A 24,663-nucleotide genomic window follows, 5' to 3' on the forward strand; every position below is an offset into this window, starting at 1 on the left:
TTTTCTTAGAAATAAATGCTTAGGTAATGGGAATTAATTATGTATTATATAACTGATATTATTTAACAATGTTAATACAAATGTAATGACATCAAATAATTCCTAATTCCTAATACCTAATTCAAGCATTCAAAATTCTAAAAGGTATTGACAGTGTCGACCCAAGGGACTTTTTCAGCCTGTAAAAAGAAACAAGGACCAGGGGTCACAAATGGAGATTAGACAAAGGGGCATTCAGAACAGAAAATAGGAGGCACTTTTTTACACAGAGAATTGTGAGGGTCTGGAATCAACTCCCCAGTAATGTTGTTGAAGCTGACACCCTGGGATCCTTCAAGAAGCTGCTTGATGAGATTTTGGGATCAATAAGCTACTAACAACCAAACGAGCAAGATGGGCCAAATGGCCTCCTCTTGTTTGTAAACTTTCTTACGTTCTTATGTTCTTAAATGATGCCTGTCCCAGTGCCAGGAGACACACAACCGCAATTGATATAACCCCCAAAAAAAGCGATTATAAACTTTGTTCTCTTTCTTTATTTCTAACCTTTCAAGCTCACTAATCAGAATTCTGTGTAACAAAATATTTCAATGATCTATTCATGTATTAATAATTTTGTAATACTGGTTGCTGCAAGTTCTTCTCTCTTCAAATGAGGTTTCCTTCAAACATGACTCTTCCCAATTCCAATGTCCATTGAAAGTGAATTAACCCGTGTGCCACCTCAATATTTTCAAGCCTCTTGCTTTCATAGTAATAGGAAGTGGAGTATGCAACTGAAAAGTGACTCATCCTTATATAGCATAATTTGATGAACTGTTAATGGTTAGTCTAGTCCAACTGTCCATGTAGTCAAATTATGTGTGTACTTCAATGTGACTCTTGAAAGGTGTAACAACAATATTACAGAAGCAAGTCTATTAATATAATACGCCATTATATTGCCTCTGATAACTGCTAACACCGGTGTTAATAAAATAGTATTAACACTACTCACAATAAATAAGGCCACTAATAAAGCAAGAATAGAAATCAGATTACGTTATTGTTTCCTATTAGAAGTACAGCACATGAAGAACTGCCCTTTAGACTGTGCCTCAATCTATTACAACGGGGTGCGCAGGTCTGGAATCTATACGATTGTACCTTCAATGGGAGGGGTGCCAGTTGAGGTCTTCTGTGACATGGATACTGAAGGTAAGTTTATCACCATGACCAAACCAAAATAAAGTTGATTGCCTGTTGACCACTGACCCTTCCTACTGTGGGGTTGAACTTGCAACCAAAGCTACAAGGTTATCATTAGGGAGCAGCCCCTTCAGAGAAGCTGATTCAAATACCATACTATATTAGCCTAGACAATAGCTTGTCATAAGTACAACTGTGAATTATACTAAAGCTAATAGTGGGTAAGCAATTTAAAAAAAACTGTCTGAGGTTCCTTTACCCTCCTATTCCCTGCTTGCCAGGTGGAGGGTGGACTGTGATTCAGCGGCGACAGGACGGATCAGTAAGCTTCAACCGCAGCTGGAAGGAGTACAAGGAAGGCTTTGGGGATCTGAACACAGAGCTCTGGCTGGGAAACAACCACATCCATGACATCTCGAGTCAGGGGGACTACTCTCTCCGCATTGACCTGGAGGACTGGAGCAACAAGCACAAGCATGCACTATATGAAAGCTTCAGGTCGGAACATGCAATGGAACTGTATCAATAACTATTGGATGCTAAACAGCTAGGGTAGATTGATTTAAAGACACTTGTAGAAACAGTATGCATATTAAGGTCAGAGACTTGTTTTAGGCAAATTTAGGATTGAAACCTACACTATACAAAACCAAGAAACAATTGCAAGTATGTGATAAATGATAATTTAATGCACACCCTCAGAGTGGGATGCTTGGATGAACCAATCATGACGTTTTTTCGTGTGGGCTGAGATACAATTATAGTACTTATCCATGTATTATAAGTATATTTTATTTTAGATTTTATAAGCCATTTATGCACAGTAACACACTTGCGGGTGTATAAGGAAGACAACTCAGTGACTTGACCTCGGTATAACCATACCTTTTGTGTGTTATAGCTTACACATTTTTTAACAGTAAAGTATCTTTTACAATAACACAATTTACAATAACACATATTTAAGAAGTGTTGTATACTTTACATTGGAAACACTGCTTGCAGTTAAACATGATTAGGTAAGAAATTAGTATAGTAAAGGGATGAACGTTTGTCACCTCATGCAGTATTCTTTGTAATCTTTAATCTTGAGAGTTCTGTGTTGGTTGCTGTGTGGGGCTTACTCTACTTAGTCTATGTCAGTGAGTTATTAGCTTGCGCTGGGGTCATGCTCTGTTGTTGGTGTTAATGAGCACCCGTTTCCATTAATAAATATCAACTGGACGAGCCCATTGAAAAAATTGCTCACCAGTTATAACCTTGTAATTCATTACAGCCCATCTATTATTCTACTTAATAAATAAATGGAACTGTGAATTACGATTAACAGCAGTGGATGCGAATGTTACTATGGACTAACCATAGTAACAATCATTTCTGGTCACATCTCAGTGTGTTGTTATGACAGGGCTATAATGTTGTCAGAACCTACCTCAATGTGTTCAAAAGCTAGTAAACCAGGTACTATTTATTATATATGTAATGGTGGGATTACGTGACTTCACCAAGCCCCACCTACTTTTTACTTGTGACAGTGTTGAGGAGGAAGCTAACCACTACAGACTGCATGTGAATGGGTTCAGTGGGACAGTGGAGGACTCCTTCAGCTGGTATCACAACAAGCGCAGTTTCAGCACCCCAGATACCGGAAACATCTGTGCCGAGATCTCTCGTGGGGGGTGGTGGTATCATCAGTGTTTCTTTACCAACCTCAATGGAGTCTATTACAAGGTACATTATCAGTTAACCCAGGGCAATACCCTCAGCCTCCTTTCCTACAACAGTTCCTAATAGTTAGTCATGGTACGGCATTTCATTACTTAAATATCTGTGTTTACCTATGTTGTCTCAATTTCTCATATTTTTCCCTCCATCACTTGCCGCTACAGCTTAGGATTAAAATGGTCTTGCTGTCTTCGCTATGCAATAATGCATATCGCATACCAACTGAGGCAGCCAAATACTACTTATATACTAATATTTTTCTGCACTGAGATTCAATATTTGTCCTTCATTATGTTAACTGCAATGGCATTTCGATTTTACCTAATATAGTGCCTTCATCTCTCCCCCTCCATACCTGACATATCTTGCCTGAGCCAATGAGACAGCATGGGTACCAATGGCTGGTATTAAAATGCATACTTTATATCATATACAGTACTTTTTACACCTCTAATATCTTATAATTTGTGTTTAATATAAATTATCTATTTTTGTTTCTGCTTCGATCATTACACTATGTAACACAATTTTTGTTCCTGAGTAGTAAGTGTTATTTCCTAATTGCTTATGCCTCAAAAGTATAGAAAATGGCTATTATTCCCCACAAACTTTGCTTTTGTGACCAGGACAGTGATATTTTGAAATTTACCTATTTCCAATGAGAAAACTGGCAAATTTGTGTCTTTTCGTTCACATAAAGTCAGAAAAAAACAACATATGAATTCAAATTAACATGTATTTATACTAAAGTAATATAAAAATGACTACAAAAGATTTAGAAGTGAGTAGTTTTTCGAGATTTACGATTAACTGTAAATCACTTTCACGAATCAGCCCCCAAATGTAGTCTCCCATCATGTTCTCATTATACTGTCCTTGGTAGCGGTGTTCAAAGTCCAGTATATCCTGGTGGAAGTGCTCGCCTTGCTCCTCCGAGTACGCTCCCATGTTCTCCTTGAATTTATCAAGATGAGCATCAAGGATATGGACTTTGAGGGACATCCTACAGCCCATTGTGCTGTAGTTCTTCACCAGAGTCTCAACCAGCTCCACATAGTTTCCGGCCTTGTGATTGCCCAGGAAGCCCCGATCCACTGCGACAAAGCTGTTCCAAGCCGCTTTCTCCTTACTAGTGAGCTTCTTGGGGAATTCATTGCACTCCAGGATCTTCTTTATCTGTGGTCCGACGAAGACACCGGCTTTGACCTTTGCCTCAGACAGCTTAGGGAAGAAGTCTTGAAGGTACTTGAAGGCTGCCGACTCCTTATCTAGAGCTCTGACAAATTGTTTCATAAGGCCCAATTTGATGTGCAGTGGTGGCATCAGCACCTTCCGGGGGTCCACCAGTGGCTCCCACTTGACGTTGTTCCTCCCCACAGAGAACTCGGTCCGCTGTGGCCAGTCCCGCCTGTGGTAGTGTGCCTTGGTGTCCCTGCTGTCCCAAAGGCAAAGCTAGCAGGGAAACTTGGTAAAACCGCCTTGGAGACCCATCAGGAATGCCACCATTTTGAAGTCTCCTATGACCTCCCAGCCGTACTCATCATACTTCAAGGCGTCCAGCAAGGTCTTGATGCTGTTGTAATCCTCTTTGAGGTGCACCGAGTGAGCCAGGGGAAGAGAAGGGTACTTGTTACCATTATGGAGCAGCACGGCTTTGAGGCTCCTGGATGAGCTGTCAATGAAGAGGCGCCACTCATTCTGGTTACAGGCGATTCCGATTGCCTCGAACAGACAGGTCACATTGTGGCAGAAGCAGGGACCATCTTGACAGGGTGAAGAAGCTGGAAAAAGGTTGGTGACGCATCCACTGATCTGCGACTTGCACACTTTCATCCAACAAGTTCCACTGCTTGAGCCTAGATGTCAAAAGCTCGGCATTGGACTTGGTGAGACCAAGATCTCTAATCAAGTCGTTGAGGTCTTTTTGGTTGGGGTAGTATGGGTTTCTCTTCTCTGCTCCACCTCTGAAATTGTCATCTGGATCTACAACGTCTTCCTCGCTCTCTGACTTGCTGCTCTCTTCTAAAGACGGCTGCTCTCTCTCCGGAGGAGTGGGTACGGGGAGCTCATGGCAGTGTGGCACCGGGGCGATGGATGAAGGAAGGTCCGGATAGGTGATAGCAGGTGCATTCTTGCCAGTCCGACATTTGGAAGGGTCCACCATGCAGAAGTAGCAGTTGCTTGAGCGGTCAGTGGGTTCCCGCCAAATTCTTGGGATAGTGAACTTCATGACTCTCTTTTCCCCTCTGTACCATCCTATAAAAACACATTTATTTCACCCATGACTAATGTGTAAGAGATTCTCGCAAAATTTTTCATATATGATATATTTTTTCAATAACATTGAAAATTGTAAAACATTTTAAAATTAAAAACTTTTACAATTTTAAAAATGTTAACAAATTTTATAACATAAAATTCCGAGCAACAATTGTCCATCTTACCTTCCAGAGTTTTTTTGCAGTGCTCGCAGGTGAAATGAGGTTCCCAGGACTTGTCTTGATCCCCAACAGGCATGCCGAAATATGCCTTGTAGGCCTCACACATCTTAGCAGATGCTTCCACAGAGTAGTATACTGTAGTATACATACTTTTTCGCTCTTGTCTTGATAAATTTGCCGCAGACATAGCAAAATGCGTCTGCCGGATGCTTGCAGCCTCTTGATGTCACCTCAGAAAAATGCAGATATGTATCCACTTAGGCAGCTGGAACTAAACTGAACTGGTGGGCTTAAGGCCCCTGTATTTATACTACTATTTATATTACTGGAAAGTTCTAGAAGTTACTCCAAGTTTACTCAGCACTGAATCTATCTGGAATGTTCTGGAAAATAGGTAAATTTCAAAATATCACTGTCCTGGTCACAAAAACAAAGTTTGTGGGGTATAATAGCCATTTGCTATACTTTTGAGGCATAAGCAATTAGGAAATAACACTTACTACCCAGGAACCAAAAAGAAAAAAAAAATTGTTACACGGTGTTATTTGACATGCTTACAAATGTTAAGTTATTACAATAACCCTTGGTCCCTGAAATAGAAATGTAATAATTACCGAATAGGTATTTATCTCTAAAGACCCAAAACCTAAATAGATATACCAAAGCTGCACTTCAGCGCCTGTGACGCAGTCATGACAAACCCAGAGAGCAGAAGACCACTGCACACAGCTGCTGGCATAATTTTTCCTTCAAGCTGCTGCACTCAAGGACGCAGCAACCTTAAAGGTTAATGGTTACATTTCTAGTTCAAGGAACCAGGGTTATGATAAGTAACCTAATGGGTGGGTGTACCAAAGCCGTCGCAAGGACAATACTGCAGAATCACCGGAATGCTATAAGGCTAAGCTGAGGCTGCCCTGTGCGTTACCATTAGGAACCCCCAGCTAAAAAACTGAAGGAGAAACTCACCTCTCTGTTATGTTGTAAGGGTCAACCCTGAAGTCGCCCTCAATACTTGTAAAGGTGTGGGAAGTAGCCCCCCATCGCTGCATTGGAGGGGGGCAAGTTGGCCAGCTCTTAGGCAGTCCTGCATGTGTCTGCTATCCATTTGGACAGCCTCTGCTTAGACAGGGCTTAACTATGAGACTTTGTCCCAGATGAGACAACATATCGTCTATCGACTGCATCCAACTGTCCTGTCAATATAGCTTGCCAAAGCCTGCACTGGGCAGAGCGTATGGAGCTGCAGCTGTCAAACTGGAAGGAGGTGGAAAGAAGCCTCCAGTTCCATAGACTAGTTGACATGGAATGCAAAGATAGTATTCGGCAAATGCAGGATTGGTACAGAGCATAACCCTTGTCCTGGCCTCTGTAAAAATTAAGCAGGTTCTCACGAAGCGGACCTATATGATTACTATGGTGCAGAATCAATATGTTCCCTTTCAGTGGAATGACAACCATTACTGAATGGGAAGAGCCCTCTCTGACCATCAATCACTGTGCATATATAAAAAAGCTGCTATATCAGGGCCCTGCTGTGAGGAGGAAGTCCCTCCCACCTCATGCTGAAGAGGGTCATCCGCACAGTAGCATATCGCCATTTCCTTTCTCACTTCTTTCTCTGACTCTGCAGACTCGCGGCGCCGTCCTCTACACCAATTTACTCGGCCTCAGTGGCCCTACAGCTTGGGCCTAGTCGCCCCTCTCAAGCCTCGGGCTCCCCTAGTGTGGCTGTACTTGCCCTCGACACCAATGCCAATTGACTCAGCCCGGCATTGACCGCTCTTGTCCTTGGCACCGGCTTGAAACACACTTCGATGCCGACCCCGTCACCAATTGACTCGGCACCAGTGGGAAAATCTTCGGCGCCAACTACAGGTCGGCACAAACCTGCGCCAATTGACTCATAGGCTGGACGAGCGTTTGACCTGCGGCAGATGCCTAGGGCCAGACGATACGACCAGGGCACTGAAGGGCAAGCTGGACTGCTCTCCCTGCCTCAAGTTCTCAAGAACTAAGCGCAGGAGGGCAGCTCTGTCCCCAGCAGAGTCTCTCTCCCCAGAGAAGGGGAGAATGAGATCAGTGGTTTAGGGCCCCACCCAAAGGTCGTCAAGAACCCCGCATGCCACAATGACCATGGACCTCCCTCACACTCCTGGATCACCTTCACCCTCTCTGCCTCTGGTACAGAGGCGCAGATATCAGTCCATAGAGGTGAGATGGTCACCGCCCAGATGACATTGCTCAAGGGGAGGTTCCCTAGGAGATAGGCGGTCACCCAGGAGTTACCACTCCCCTTCCCCATGGGCGCAGACGCTCTCCGTTGGGGGCACCACAGAAGCGCCATAGCTTGGCTGAGCGGTGTTTCCACGAGCTGGTGGAGACCCTCCTGCAATCACAAGGTAGACTGGCCCCTACCACCGGCCAGCCCCAGCTTCCCCACTCCCGCTGTCCTTCACAGCATCCAGGTCGGATGTTTCTGACCCCGCCACTTCAAATCGAGCAAGCCACAGCGGGGGGCTCCATACCGCCTCCACATGTGTCTCAGAGGGAGGACTTCCGGGCTTTGATGCAGCGTGCAGTTGCTGCCATGGACGTTCCCTGGCCGGCAGAACAGGAGGGAAAGGGGAACCAATTTCTCAAGCAGAAAGGGCGCCCACAACAAGCTCTACCATTGTGCCAGGACTTCATGGAGCTGGCTCCCTCAGGCTCCAGAATGGCAGAGGTCCTGTTACATACCACAGGAGCCAAAGAAGCTGGCCTAGGCACATTTCCCATGACTGGGGACACAGTCACAGTTTTGGTGCAAGGATCCCCCTTCACCAGAGGGGACAAAGACCCAACCTGCCCTTCCAAGCCATGCAGAACTACTGACGCCTTGCTGAAAAAGGCATATGCGTCAGTGGCACTCAGGTCGGCCAATGTAATGGCTATACTGGTCCTGTACCAGGCGCAGCTGGCTGAGAGGCTGCAGGAGTGGGCAACGGAGGCGGACAGAGGGGAGCTACTGGCAGTAACAAGGGTGATGACTGACCTAATGGGGGAGTTAGGTAAGACATCAGGCAGGTCTCTAGCGGTGTTGGTAGCCACTCGCAGACACCTCTGGCTAACCCAGGCCAAGGTCATAGAGACTGAGAAGGTAGCACTATTAGATGCCCCTATTACACTGGGGCAGACATTCGGAGCGACCATTGATGTGAGCCTTGAGAGGTCACACAAGGCCATGGAGCTCACTTTGAAATTCTCGCGCCTTCCTGCCTACCGACTGCGCCCAAGGCAGCCTGCAGAGACAACTGGGCCTGAACGCCGCCCTACACACCAGACCAAGCAAGCAGGCAGAGGAAGAACCGGCTGGAGAACGAGGCCAGGGCCAAAGAAAGACATGCCCCATCCCATGCCCATGGGAGACCGCCACTGAGGGGCCCTGGCTGCCACCTTCCCCCTCACAACTGGACTGACCACTGGACACAACCCATGGCAAGGCTGCACCCAGGACTCCTGGGTGCTATCGACAATGAGACACGGTTACGCTTTACAATTCCGCTTAGGTCCACCACCCTTCAGGGGTGTGCTCCTTCAACAGGAGATCGCCAATCTTCAAAAGAAGAACACTGTGCACTTGGTAAACTCAAGCGACGCCCTCAGCGGCTTCTACTCCAGGTACTTCCTGGTGCCCAAGAGAGATGGCGGTTTCAGACCTATTCTGGACTTCAGGGTCCTCAACATGTTCCTCAAACAAAGGAAGTTCAACATGTTGACAGCACAGCTAATCTTCCAGTCCGTCCAGCCGGGCGACTGGTTCACATCGACCTGCAAGATGCCTACTTCCATGTCCCAATCCATCCCATGCGCAGAAAGTATCTGAGCTTCGCCTTTCAAGGTAACGCGTACGAATTCTGCATGCTGCCGTTTGGACTCTCGCTGGCACCCTGCACATTTTCAAAGTGCATGGATGCAGCATTGGCTCCACTCAGGCTGTGGGGTATTCAGATCCTGAACTATCTGGACGATTGGCTAGATTGTACGCTTTCCAAAGCACACGCCAAGGTGCACACAAAACAGGTCATAGATCATGTGACGAAGTTAAGGTTCTTCATACATCAACAGAAGAGCAACTTTGTACCGTCTCAGTCCACAGTGTTCCTGGGGATCAAACTGAACTCTGAGCATGCTTGCCTCACCGTCGGAAGACAGGATTCGTTTATTGAAACGAATCCATGCCTTGATTTAGTAGTTTCAAATAACAAAGACAGAATAACTAAAACAGAGGTCAGAGAACCACTAGCAAACTCAGACCACAACATGGTCTCATTTGAAGTGCTTTTTAAAATCCCAAAAGTAATGACTAAAGCTAAGGTTTACAATTTTAGAAAAGCAAATGATTAAGGTATGAAACAAAGACTAACAGAAGTAGATTGGAGTAAAATAGAGAAAACATCCACAGAAAAAGGATGGCTGTTCTTCAAAAATGTAGTACTAGAGGCGCAAAACAATTACATCCCTAAAGCAGACACATCTAAATTGCCAAAATGGCTTAATAGATCAATTAAAAAAAATATTCAGTGAAAAAAGGCACTTTACAGAGCGTTAAAAAGGGACGAAAAAGAAAGTACACAGAAAGAGTACACGGAACTGCAAACGCAAGTCAAAAAGGAAGTTAGAAAGGCCAAGAGAGAAATAGAAATGAACATTGCTAAGGGAGCTAAAACCAATTCCAAAATGTTTTTCCAATATCACAACAGCAAGAGAAGATTCAAAGAGGAGGTTAAATGTCTAAGAGATACAAATGGCAAAATCTTAGATGAAGGAAAAAAAATAGCAAATATATTAAATGATTACTTTTCACAAGTTTTTACAAAGGAGGATACGGACAACATGTTCCACATGTCATCCACTTCCTATCCAGTTTTAAATAACTTTAGCATAACCGAGGCAGAAGTGTTAAAGGGACTGGGAGCTCTTAAAATAAACAAATCCCCTGGGCCGGATGAGATCCTCCCAGTAGTACTCAAAGAAATGAAATAAGTTATTTACAAACCACTAACCAAGATCATGCAACAGTCTCTTGACACAGGGGTGGTACCGACAGACTGGAAAATTGCAAACGTAATACCGATCCACAAAAAGGGAAACAAAACCGAACCAGGTAACTACAGACCAATAAGCTTGACTTCTATTATATGTAAACTATAATAAGATCCAAAATGGAAAATTACCTATATGGTAACAGTATCCTGGGAGACAGTCAATATGGTTTTAGAAAAGGGAGACCGTGTCTAACTAACCTGCTTGATTTTTTTTGAGGATGCAACATCGACAATGGATCATTGCAAAGCATATGACATGATTTATTTAGATTTTCAGAAAGCTTTTGACAAAGTCTCACATAAAAGATTACTTCGCAAACTGAACGCAGTAGGGATTCAAAGAAATGCACATACATGGATTAGGGGGTGGATAACATGTAGAAAACAGAAAGTACTGATTAGAGGAGTGTGACCAGGATGACTGTAGTGGTGACGTCAGACCCGGAAGAACACAGAAACCAAAACACGTAATGGCAGATGAAAACTGAGCTATGGCGCTCAGTGTATTAATTAAATGATAAACAGAAAATAAAAGATGTAAACAAAACCAACACAAACAAAAAGGCGCATTGGCCAAACAAATAAACAGCACCAAAAAAAGTATCGTGCTGGTTTTTAGCCAGCACGTATAGCAAGAGTATAGGTTCCTTTACTCCACAAACTCGCGTCTCTCCTCTGACAGCTAGCTATTAATTAATTACCTTATTACCCCTCGGCCACAGTCTGCACGAGATTAAATAATGATGCATGACTGTCAGCTAGTTAAATAATCAGTAGCTGATCAGTCACGCATCCTCACGAGGTATTACAAAATAAAAATATTAACCTGGTGGACAGTGGAGGAGTGGCAAACACTGTTGCAGCAGCAAAGGTCATTCAAAATGATCTAGACAAGATTCAGAGCTGGGCAGACACATGGCAAATGACATTTAATAGAGAAAAGTGTAAGGTACTGCACGCAGGAAATAAAAATGTGCAGTATATGGGAGATACTGAAATTGGAGAAGGAATCTATGAAAAAGACCTAGGAGTTTCTGTTGACTCAGAAATGCCTTCATCTAGACAATGTGGGGAAGCTATAAAAAAGGCCAACAAGATGCTCGGATACATTATGAAAAGTGTTGCATTTAAATCAAGGGAAGTAATGTTAAAACTGTACAATGCATTAGTAAGACCTCATCTTGAATATTGTGTTCAGTTTTGGTCACCTCGCTATAAAAAAGATATTGCTGCTCTAGAAAGAGTGCAAAGAAGAGCGACCAGAATTATTCTGGGTTTAAAAGGCATGTCATATGCAGACAGACTAAAATAATTGAATCTGTTCAGTCTAAAACAAAGAAGACTGCGCGGCGACCTAATTCAAGCATTCAGAATACCAAAAGGTACTGACAATGTCGATCCAAGGGACTTTTTTGACCTGAAAAAAGAAACAAGGACCAGGGGTCAGAAAATAGGAGGCATTTTTTTTTACACAGAGAATTGTGAGGGTCTGGAATCAACTCCCCAGTAATGTTGTTGAAGCTGACACCCTGGGATCCTTCAAGAAGCTGCTTGATGAGATTCTGGGATCAATAAGCTACTAACAACCAAATGAGCAAGATGGGTCGAATGGCCTCCTGTCGTTTTTAAACTTTCATATGTTCTTCTGAATAACAATCCACACAGATAACGTAAAAAAGAAACTATAACTAAATTCCTGTTATGTACAGGGTTCATGGCGCTTTCAGAATAACAGAACCCAACAATATGTACTTTTAACTGCATAAAGATATACTTTCATATTGGGCACAGACATCAGAAGTTTTATTATTGGCGAGTGTAGCTTTGCAATATTGTGATCGAAATGTTTGTGCCGAAGCTTTGTGGTTAGTTCCAAAATGAAATATGTCCTTCTGATATTTTCACTGTTACATTCCTTGTATCACACAAAAGAGTGATAGCTCCCAGGTTAGTTGCCAGGTAAGTGGCCATCTTGGAGCTATTGTTGTACAAATCCAGTTAGGGCAAATATCTGTCTGAAGCCAGGCATAACTCGTTGCTCTCAAATAAAACTAAATAATATCTCGATATTTACCTAAAACCTAAAAGATTACGTGACATTTGTCTATAAAAAAAAAAAATTGTAATCTCCAGTTGTTTACATCCTATGTAATTAAATTACATTTATATGCTGTGCATATCAAAAAAGATGCGAGTTGCAAAGGATTAGCATACAGCCGCACCATCCCACATTCCACAATGAAATACATAGTGATGTGGCCTAGAATATTGTACGTTATATTTAAAAAAAAAAATCATGTATCAATATGACCAGTCTGACGGTTCTAGGGTTGCATTTTTATAACTTCGTAATTTTTGTGAATCTGCTGCTCAAACACAGTCTGTTTATTTAATCCTTTGTGGTCCTATGCTGGACCAGGTCTGACATTACAGTTTACCTTTTCCAGTCCAATGTCCCGTCCAACATCATCAAAAAGATGTAAAGCACTTTTTTTCTCCGGAAAAAGCAGAGAAAACCTTTCAATGGCCGAATGAGACCGATAGGAGGCGAAAAAAGGGCGCATCTCATTATCTTTTCCAACAGTAGCTCTAAGGAAGTATGGGTACAGTGTTCCTGCTGCCAAAAATGGACTCGCGAAGCTTGTACCCCTGGATTTCCTGTTTATCTTTGCCAAAACTGTGACTGTGATTCTGACAAAGATTAAGCTGTGCACCTGCTTTTTTTTTTGGCCATCACCCTCCCATTTCAGCTGTAGGCTTAACAATTGCAAAGGGTTAAAGATACAGTACTTTTTAATTTTTTTTTTTTTTACATGAAGGGAAAGGAAGGTTTACTTTACAAAATACACAATTGAAAAAGGTCAATTTACATACAACTGCTAATTTCTTGATTTATTAGAATCACCTTATCAAACCAAAAGAAAGTGTAACCTGCCTGCAACAATTCATTGTTTATGTTCTGGTGTTACAAATTTTACCTTTAAATGTTATTAAATAAACATGTTCAATAAATGGGTGGCATGGTGGCGTGGTGGTTAGCACTGTTGCCTCACAACGCCAGGGTTGCATGTTCTCCCCATGTTCGCGTGGGTTTTCTCCGGGTACTCCGGTTTCCTCCCACAGTCCAAAGACTGGTTGATTGCTCACTCTAAATTGTCCTCGGTGTGAGTGTGTGTGTGCATGTGTGGTGCCCTGCGATGGACAGGTGTCCTGTCCAGGGTGTAATCCAGCCTTAGCCCAGTGTCTGCCGGGTTTAGCTTCGGCTCACCGCGACCCTGTAAAAGAATGCAAGTGTTTCGAATAACCTTTTGTTTTGTTAAATGTGTTTTTTAGAGTTTCTGTCCATTTATTTGTTTATAAATAAATGTGCGTACCAGCACTTCAAACCTAGGGCTGCTGCTGCTCACCTGGTCTCTTGTCTCTGCGCCAGGCGGCGGTCTGGCCACAGGGATAAAACCCAGGCCTTATGCAAATAGAAAGCAATGTACAGTAAGAATGTAGAGTTGCTGCTTCAGCTGCTAAAAACAGCAACTGGACTGTCAACAAAGCCTGCTTGATACCAAACTGGGATGAAAACACCGGTTGGTAGCGGGCCGGAACCAGACAGAAAGGAGCAAGCACACCAGCTCCTTCATGGATTCGGGCACACAGAAAGAGCGCTGCAGCATCTCAAAGGTATGCCCCATTTTTTTAATAGGGGCACCCAACAACAGAACTTTGTCCCCATCAGTAGTATAATACACACTAGGAAAAATATATGCAGATAGAAGTAAAAGGTACTTATCTGTCTATGGCTCTCCTGTCAGGTTCAGTCCTCTGAAAGAAAAAAATGGTGCTGGTAGCTGTGTGTGCAGTCGTCTTATGCCCTCCTGCGTCACAGGAGCTGGCACTAAGCTTAGGTATATCTATTCAGGTTTCGGTGTCTTTACAGGTAAATACCCATTTGGTAATGGTTACATTTAATTCTTGATAGGTAACTATGAGCAAATAGTACATAGGAGGCAACAAAGCTATGAAATGTCTGGAGAAGGTTAGTTCACAATGTACAAACAGATAGACAGGGAATGTGTTTATAAGCGTTATTATTGTGCTGTGCAACAACGTAATGATTAATGTACTACAGTTGTTGCAATATCCAAATATTATTTTTTTTCCTTATCTGACAGGGTGGCCGATACTCTGCCAAGGGCAAGAATTTGCTGGGTCCTGATGGGATTGTGTGGTACAGCTGGAAGGACTCTGATTATTATTCCCTGAAAAAAGTCACCATGATGATCCGGCCTCGTACATTCCGGCCCCGCCTATCCCCATGAAGGAGTTGAGGGACTTTCTCCTAAACTCATCCCAAGCTTTCCGTTAAGGAACATTGTACAGCTGAACTGAAAGCCAAAGCTGCTCCAGGCCTAAAAGTGCAAACCAAGCCCAGATCTTTCATAATAAACAATCACATGCAATTCATAAGATGAATACATTCCAACATGTTAAAATGCAGTGCAATCATAATATTAGCATCAGCATGTTTCTAGAGAACTCCATCTGTAAAAGGCTTTACACCTGAGTATTACAGCTTCTGTTTCTAATTTTGGATATGATGTTCTACATTTTGTAATGTTGATTATTTAATGATAACTCATCATTGAAATTTAGGGGATTAACGTCACTTTATTCATGGGAAAAGCAGCCTACTTTTATTAACTTGTCTGTACCTGTCAAACTTCTGCTCCCTAGTGGACTCACACTAATAAAACACTGCTCATACATTCACAGCTCAAGTCCCCTATCATGTGGGTCAACAATACTAACATTTTTGGCACAAAAAAGTGTTAGTTTTTGTTGTTTTGTATTTTTTACCCCCTCTAGGCACTTGATCACTGTGAGTAGTCCAAATCAGGTATTTTATTCCAGTGGTTCTCAAACTTTTTGGGCCGTGCCCCCCTTTCTCTTGTCTGTGGTACTTGACACCCCCAACACACACTCTCACACACATACATACATCTGTACGTACACTTGTAAAAAAAAATCCAACATGACTGCGGCTTCTCTGTATGTCATTGCTGTTTTGTTTTTTTTCCTCGAACCAGCCACCGATCCCTCGTAATAAGAGCAAACTTAACACTGTAGATTACAGTTTACTGATTGTGACCAACACTGATTACACAGTCAGCTGATAAACAACATGCTTTACCAGATGACAGCGGACTTTATCCAAAAATATGCAAGATTAAAAGGCACCAGTCAGATGCACAGGGCCATCTACAAACATTGACATGCCTGTAGGTGTCAGCATAAATATTTATTTTAAGTTAATATATACAGTATAACAGGAGCTTTTGGCTGGTATTAAATTGGCATCATACAAAAAGCACTCATTATCATATAATAGAGGTATTCCCCCCCACCTCAACAGCACAGGACCATTGTGACATTAAAAATACACGTAATGAAGCATTCTTACCTTTATAAAAGTTAGTGACCAGCAGATGTGTCAGCCGCATGAACAGCACAACGTGTAGTTTTCACTAACTCTACTGTACAGAATAATTGTTTTTTTTCCTATGGGTAAATATCAGGACTTTCTTCCCATGCTAGGAAATCGGGTGTAATAGTCTCATTAATTGATGGGCATATTTTCATAATTATTTTATACATTACTGAAGTACGAAAGATTAAATATTAGTGGGGGTTTAAGTGTTACATTTAAAACGTTAAACACTTTATTAAAACCCACAAATAACTCACCTTTCGTACTTAAATTGGATTAATTTGCTAACATTTTCTTGGTTAGCTACTTTGATTGATTACTTTGTGGTTTTATTTCCCTTTCCATTATTTATTAAAATATAAAAAATTGACCAGGTGTTTGTAAACTTGTACATTTATTAAAAAATAAATAAAACACCTTTTAAAACTTTTCCCAGTTTAACACAGTTTCATGTGTATGACTATGGGTACAGCAGCAGAGTGGGAAATTGCTTCTCAGGCTCTCCTGTCAAGTTCAAGTTCTTTCCTGTCAGCTTAGATGTTGTCAGGTGATGACTCCTTGCCAAATGATTGGATACTTGTCCAAGGTGATTGCATCTGATTGCATGACAATAGAGCCCCATTCAATAGCTTGTGATAGGATGTAATCCGATCGAGCTTGAGTGCACTGTACAATAATGATGTGATGACCATGCGATAGGGTTGCACCTAAATTGCCTAGGCATTGTGGCTTTTATAGAGTCTACAATGTGACTGCAGCAACTTGGAGAACAACAACGAAGGCCTTCTAATTAGTTACAGTATTTATTGCTTTTATATGCCCCTTAATTTGAAGAACCAGTAAACTTATGATAAGCATTTGCTATCTCTCAGTTTTAAAACGTTAGGTTATTACCATTACCCTGGTTCCCTGAAAGAGAATGACAACCATTACCGGATGGGAAGAGCCTCTCAGACTGTCAGTCACTGAGCATATATAAAAAAGCTGCCCTATCAGGTCCCTGCTGTGAGGGGGAAGTCCCTCCCACCTCCTTTTGAAGAGGGACGTCCTCACAGTAGCACATCGCCATTTTCTTTTGAAAACAGGTCAGATGGAGACATGACCTCAAAGGATAATGGTTGTCATTCTCTTTCAGGGAACCAGGGTAATAACCTAACGTTCCCTTTCAATTCAAACGACAACCATTACTGAATGGGAAAGCTGTACCAAAGCTGTCGTGGCTCCAGATTACTGACACTACAGCCCCACAGCGATAGCCTCAGAGCCCACGTGACGCCTAAGGGCATACCGCCTGCAACACTCTAAAGCCCAAAGAGGGTCTCATTCGGTTTGTAACATCAAGGCAGTAAAAACACACAAATGTCTGACTGTCCATGTACAGCATTATAACTCATCTAAGCGGGCGCCATGAAGGAAAGCCCACGAAGTTGCCTGGCCTCTGGTGTCTAGTGTCCCCTCGAGCGGTACCGCTTCAATGGTGACCATCTCGCCTCCCCTGAGAGGTGTCTGCGCCTCTGTGCCGGTGGCGGGGAAGGGGAGGGTGACCCAGATGAGCGTGAGAGCTCCCTGGTTACTGTAGCAAGGAGGGTTGCTGTGAACGATTAAATTACGGTGTTGTCCTCTAAGCCGTTTTAATCGGTCACAGCGACGAAATAAAAACCAGCCTAGCCTAGCGCCCCTCTCAAGCCTTGGGCTTTCCTAGCACGGCTGTGCTTGCCCTCGGCGACCACGCCAACTGAATCTGCTGTATACCCCGGCATTGACCGTGGTTTTTCCCGCCGACCGCAAGGTTGAAAAAAACAGCACCTACCCGGTCCCGATTGGTGGTACACACGGGAAGACTTCACCCATCTTGATCATTGGACCACATTCTACAATGAGGGCTATCTGTATAGACGGGACGGACTGCACTTAAATAAAAAGGGAACCAGTCTACTTGGAGAACAGATCCTCGAGCAGGTTCAGAAGCATTTAAACTAGAAAGGAAGGGGGGAGAAATCAACAAAAAAACAGAAGGGAGACCGCATCAAAACAAGGACAACAACTCAGGTAAGACAACCATTAAATGTATTTATCTAAACACTATACGTATCAAACAAAATTTTAGAACTTGAAGCTTCTGCACTAACAAGTATCTATGATGTGCGTGGCGTTACTTGTCTGAGAGTGATGGGGACGAATATAATATTTGTGGGTATACATTGTATAGGAAACAGGCAGGACAGAAGAGGAGGAGGGGTAGCGCTATACATAAGAAATGAAGCCCAGGTGTTAAACTTGGACAAAGAAAATAAAGCTGAATCAATATGGGTCAGAATAACAGACAAAAATTCAAAGGGCATAATAATAGGAGCATGCGATAGACCGCCAGATTCAGACGGTGAGCAAAATAATCTGTTATACAATGAATTAGAAATGCGTGTGGCAAAGGAGAAGCCATACTAATGGGGGATTTCAACTTCCCCCATATAAAATGGGAAAACCCAGTGAGGAGCACGACGAAATTGAAATGGTGGAAATGACAAATGACTGCTTCCTAAAACATTTTGTCAAGGCACTGACTAGAGTGGAGGCATACCTTGATTTAGTCTTTTCGAATAACAAAGACAGCGTAACTAAAACAGAGGTCAGAGAACTACTAGCAAACTCAGACCACAACATGGTCTCATTTGAAGTGCTTTTTAAAACCCCAAAAGATTGGAGTAAAATAGAGAAAACATCCACAGAAAAAGGATGGCTGTTCATCAAAAATGTAGTACTAGAGGCACAAAACAATTACATCGCTAAAGTAGACAAATCTAAATGTAAAACTAAATTGCCAAAATGCTTTAATAGATCAATTAAAAAAAATTCTGCGAAAAAAGGCACTTTACAGAGCGTTAAAAAGGGACCAAAAACAAAGTACACAGAAAGACTACATGGAACTGTCAAGAGAGAAATAGAAATGAACATTGCTAAGGGGGCTAAAACCAATTCCAAAATGTTTTTCCAATATTACAACAGCAAGAGAACATTCAAAGAGGAGATTAAATGTCTAAGAGATACAAATGGCAAAATCGTAGATGAAGAAAAAAAAATAGCAAATATATTAAATGATTACTTTTCACAAGGTTTTACAAAGGAGGATATGGACAACTTGCCCCACATGTCATCCAGTTCCTATCCAGTTTTAAATAACTTTGGCATAACTGAGGCAGAAGTGTTAAAGGGACTAGGAGCTCTTAAAATAAACAAATCCCCTGGGCCGGATGAGATCCTCCCAGTAGTACTCAAAGAAATGAAAGAAGTTATTTACAGACCGCTAACCAAGATTATGCAACAGTCTCTTGACACAGTGGTGGTACCGACAGACTGGAAAATTGCAAACGTAATACCGATCCACAAAAAGGGAAACAAAACTGAACCAGGTAACTACAGACCAGTAAGCCTGACTTCTATTATATGCAAACTTATGGAAACTATGATAAGATCCAAAATGGAAAATTACCTATATGGTAACAGTGTCCTGGGAGACAGTCAACATGGTTTTAGGAAAGGGAGATCATGTCTAACTAATCTGCTTGATTTTTTTGAGGATGCAACATTGATAATGGATAATTGCAGAGCATATAACATGGTTTATTTAGATTTCCAGAAAGCTTTTGACAAAGTCCCACATAAAAGATTAATTCTCAAACTGAACACAGTAGGGATTCAAGGAAACACATGTACATGGATTAGGGAGTGGTTAACATGTAGAAAACAGAAAGTACTGATTAGAGGAGAAACCTCAGAATGGAGTGTGGTAACCAGTGGAGTACCACAAGGATCAGTATTAGGTCCTCTGCTATTCCTAATCTACATTAATGATTTAGATTCTGGTATAGTAAGCAAACTTGTTAAATTCGCAGACGACACAAAAATAGGAGGAGTGGCAAAAACTGTTGCAGCAGCAAAGGTCATTCAAAATGACCTAGACAAGATTCAGAACTGGGCAGACACATGGCAAATGACATTTAATAGGGAAATGTAAGGTACTGCATCAGGAAATAAAAATGTGCATTATAAATATCATATGGGAGATACTGAAATTGGAGAAGGAATCTATGAAAAAGACCTAGGAGTTTTTGTTGACTCAAAAAGCTATAAAAAAGGCCAACAAGATGCTCGGCTACATTGTGAAAAGTGTTGAATTTAAATCAAGGGAAGTAATGTTAAAACTGTACAATGCATTAGTAAGACCTCATCTTGAATATTGTGTGCAGTTCTGGTCACCTCACTATAAAAAAGATATTGCTGCTCTAGAAAGAGTGCAAAGAAGAGCGACCAGAATTATTCCGGGCTTAAAAGGCATGTCATATGCAGACAGGCTAAAAGAATTGAATCTGTTCAGTGTTGAACAATGAAGACTACGCGGCGACCTAATTCAAACATTCAAAATTCTAAAAGGTATTGACAATGTCGACCCAAGGGACTTTTTTGACCTGAAAAGAAACAAGGACCAGGGGTCAGAAATGGAGATTAGACAAAGGTGCATTCAGAACAGAAAATAGGAGGCACTTTTTTACACAGAGAATCGTGAGGGTCTGGAATCAACTCCCCAGTAATGTTGTTGAAGCTGACACCCTGGGATCCTTCAAGAAGCTGCTTGATGAGATTCTGGGATAAATAAGCTACTAACAACCAAACGAGCAAGATGGGCCGAATGGCCTCCTCTCGTTTGTAAACTTTCTTATGTTCTTATGCGTACTGTATGCAACCCTCTCACTGGTGGAAATATTATTGGCGATCCAATCAAAATAGACAATAAAGCCCAAATAAAAATCACCAGCACTGTATAAAACAGACATTTGCAACAAATGCGACCACTGTAAATTTGAAATTCACAAGCACAAGGATAACAAGCCAGGATGATGTTTCTCCAGAAGATTTTGAAAAACTCAGTTGTACTAACACAGGCATGATCATTTTATAGTAAACCATTTTAAAACTGAACCAGTTTTAAATGTAAAAAGAAAGTATAGGTATGGCAGACATCCTATTTTTTAAAAGATCACCATTTTGACTTATTTGTATTGAATTGTCAATACAAATACATCAGTTGCTCCACCGCTTCCCAAGAAGAAGATTTCAAAAAGTTTCTAAAAAAAATTTTCTACAAGAAATTTTCCATAGGGAGGGGATGGTCTCTTATCGTACCTCATATTTCCACGACCCCTGGGGCAAGGAACTAGGTAGAACTCTCTTCATATAATGAAAATCATCAGCCATGGGTTCATATGCCACCACGGCCCCTTTCGATCCCTCCAAGTGCAATGTCCCCAGCTGTACAGGACCTCAATTTAGCCTTTTTTTGCCAACCTGGAGCTCAATAGCTATTGGAAATCCAACCTTGACATGCCATCATGCTGAAAATGTGAAAATTTGTTGAAAATGTAGCATTTGAAAATGGATGGCTCCCTGTGAAAGAGGGGTCCCAGACATGACCCAAGAAGTTCAACCTGGGTTCTTTTTGGACATTTTTGACAGGGCATATCTTGGGTTCTGTGGAGGTTAGGAACTTGATTTTCATGGTTCTAGGTGCCAGGACATCTCGGTAAAGTTAATTTTTTCATCACAACTTGAGGTTTTGGGTGAACCACTGTGCTGTTTTAGGAGATGGTTTGGGGCACTCCCCTGAGTCTATATCATTTTCAATGGTGGTTCTATGTGCTTGGGTTCGAGAGATTTGCATGAAAATGTGTTTTTCAACCCTGCCATAGACATGAATGAGGATGAACACCCTGAAAATATTGCAAAGAATTGCTACAAAAACATGGCATTTTACATTCAGGATGGTCCCCTGAGTCTAGAACCATTTGAATGGTGGTTCTAGGTGCTCCTGTTCCAGAAATACGCACTACAATTGACGGCATTAAGCATAAGGCAATAGTGTGATTTGTGCCACCTTAGGACAGGTGCTTCTCGATTCATTAGCGACATGTACTACAGGTGCTCTGTAGCAATTTTCAGCCGAGCACATGCATTTGTTACTTACGTAATTTAAGGTACAGTTGGAACAAAAACCAGGAGGGACACCAGCCCTCCATGCGCAGACCCCTGCTAGCAGATTCATTGCTCCATATCACCAGATTTATATTGCGCCCTTTTAATTAAAACACCTAATGAATCTCTGTCACAGAGACGGCCGAAGTGGGCGGCGTCAGAACCAGGAAAAGGAATGAAATACACAAAACAGGACGGATGAAATGAAATGATGATGGCGCTTGCTTGCGCCGGTTTATTGTAAAATAAAACAGTTGAACAAACAAACAGAAACAGGACACGGCACTCTACGCCAAAATAAATAGACAAACAAAATGAACTACACAGACAAAACACGGTGAGTTTTTAAATAAACAAGTATTGTGCTGTCCCACTAGCATGCAATAGCAATTGTTATTAAATTCTCCTACTCTCTCTCTCTCCCGTTCTCCACTCACCGAACACCCAACCGAGAGGATGTGAAAACGTGCATCTATATATACTGTTGTGCTGGGATTAAATTACTAATGAATTATTCACTTGAATCCCAGCACGTGAACTAATTATGTGCAACCTCGTGCTCACATATTAACTACTTTAAATGTACGTGAAGTGATGTACAATCCCGTGCCTAAATACAAATATACATTTTAAACGCTCGTGTTAGACCTGTTTATATCCCGTGTACCAATGACTATACACCAACATTTAACAAACCGCACGCAACATAACAGATAATGTACACAGGGGCGGGCACTTTATCACTATCTCCCTATTGTTTCTTGCATTTGTTATGTGCTTCTCAAGGCAGAATGTATTTTATGAAACAAGCAGTGTGTAGTGTAGTGACTACATCTTCTTTACAGCGAGTGTAAAGCGATCAGTTTTGTTGAAGGAATGTATAGCTAGGTGTGTGCATGCAGTGGTTGCTTAGTGGTGTGTAGTGTGCAAGGGCTGCATGGTGATGTGTGCATGCAGGGGTTGCATGGTGGTATGTGTGTGCAGGGGTTGCATGGTGATGTGTACATGCAGGGGTGGCATTGTGGTGTGTGCGTGCAGGGGCTGCATGGTTGTTTGAGTGTGCAGGGGTTGCATGGTGGTGTGAGTGTGCAGTGGTTGCATGGTTGGTGTACGCGTGCAGGGGTTGTGTGTTGATGTGTGTGGGGGGGGTGCAGGTTTTGTGCAAATGAGGGGGCGGGGAAAATACTGGGAAGGGTAGGGTAAAAGAAAAACTACTATAATCATTTATTTTCACTTTCGACTCCCAGTGCCCTTTTCTCACTTTATTTTGACAATAATTACAAAATAAAATCATAAACAGCCTTCATCTGCTCATGGTCCACTAGATCTCGTGCCATACTAGTGCACATTAAAGTCCAAATGGCACTGGGATCTTGCTCTACTTGATCGTTGCTGAGACCTGGAGTGGATCTGTATGGAGTGAGCCAGCCAACAATGTCATGCATGCTTCATCAAGTGACAGAAGCTTTGGTGAGGCAATTACATTTCTTTCCCAAGAACACAGCAATGGCAGCTACAAAACAAGAAATCTTTTTTTACGATTGGATCATTCCCTTCAGTATTGGAGGCAATAGACTGCACACATGTGCCATTACATAAACCGACTGAGAGCGCTGCAGTTTATATCAATTGCAAGGGTGTCTCATCATTTAACATGCAGGTAGTTTGTGATGCCATTTGCAGTATCATCAGTGTTTGTGCCAGTTTCCCAGGATCGTGCCACAATTCTTATATTCTGAGCCAGTCCAGCATCTATAGACTTTTTGAGGGAGACAGACCTCCTGATGGTGTTTCACTGGATAGGTAAAATTATTTCCTTACATATGTATAGAGTTGTAGTTAGAAGCATGCACACCCTCTATTTGCAACAATGGTAGAACAGTAGTGTTCAACGCACTTATAAAAGACATGTTATTGTCGTGTAAGTATAGTTTAACAGAGAACAACTTACACTTCATACAATGGTAAATGACTTTTGGAAAATAGTATATGAATACTTAAGACAACTACTCTATAGACACATACACAAGAGTTTCATATGGGAAAACAAATGTCAGCTATTCTGATGAGTTTTCTTTTCTCCTGAAAAATCGCAACAATTTAACAGGAAACGGGCAATAATAACATATACCCTGACTCAAGTTAAACATTTAAACAGTCTTCAAAGACACACCCAGGATATAGTAAAATAGTGAATCTGTAATATTTGCGATTCAGTGACCATCAGCATCATAATTTAACCCTGTAAATTGTTGCAGCAAACTTTACCAGTATTGATGTCTCTTGCAATGGGTTCATGCTTCACTATTGGTTTAGTGTGTCTTTTTCGCCTTAATCCACAATTCCTGAATCATCTTTGCTTCCTTTTTCTTCGGATTGTCCTGTCTCGTAGGCTGTCCGTAGGTAACCCCTATTTTAATTTATGCATGGAAATCCGACAGAAAAGGCTTTACAATTTTCGAACTGCAAGTTTGATGAATAGCTCATGATTTCAAGAAAAGGTGTAAACAAGGTATTGTCAGAAAAGATTTCTTCAAAAGTTCTAAACACCCACACTTTGATGTATAGAGCCCGTTATCTGCAAACCAAATCGGCCCAGAATTTGGGACATAAATGAAAACAGGGGCAGTCTATATTTAAAACTGTGATTACATTAGAGATAAACTAATGTGTCCTGTAACAAAACTGCAAGTGTACAGTACTGTGCAAAAGTTTT

The 24,663-nt window shown here is 41.9% G+C and overlaps 1 protein-coding gene across 1 annotated transcript in view; it reads left to right on the forward strand.

Moving 5' to 3' along the window:
* The window catches only part of LOC121316418 (angiopoietin-related protein 7-like), a 62,699-nt gene extending 46,767 nt beyond the window's left edge, over positions 1-15,932 (forward strand). Inside the window, exons 3-6 of the mRNA XM_041251489.1 lie at positions 1,060-1,197; positions 1,470-1,686; positions 2,724-2,919; positions 14,608-15,932. Coding sequence (XP_041107423.1) covers positions 1,060-1,197; positions 1,470-1,686; positions 2,724-2,919; positions 14,608-14,754 — 698 coding nt within the window. The 3' untranslated portion in view covers positions 14,755-15,932. The remainder of the gene's footprint in view (positions 1-1,059; positions 1,198-1,469; positions 1,687-2,723; positions 2,920-14,607) is intronic.
* The last annotated feature ends 8,731 nt before the right edge of the window (positions 15,933-24,663 follow it).

This window comes from Polyodon spathula, chromosome 5 (assembly GCF_017654505.1).
Source record: "Polyodon spathula isolate WHYD16114869_AA chromosome 5, ASM1765450v1, whole genome shotgun sequence".
NCBI classification, from domain to species: Eukaryota; Metazoa; Chordata; class Actinopteri; order Acipenseriformes; family Polyodontidae; genus Polyodon; species Polyodon spathula.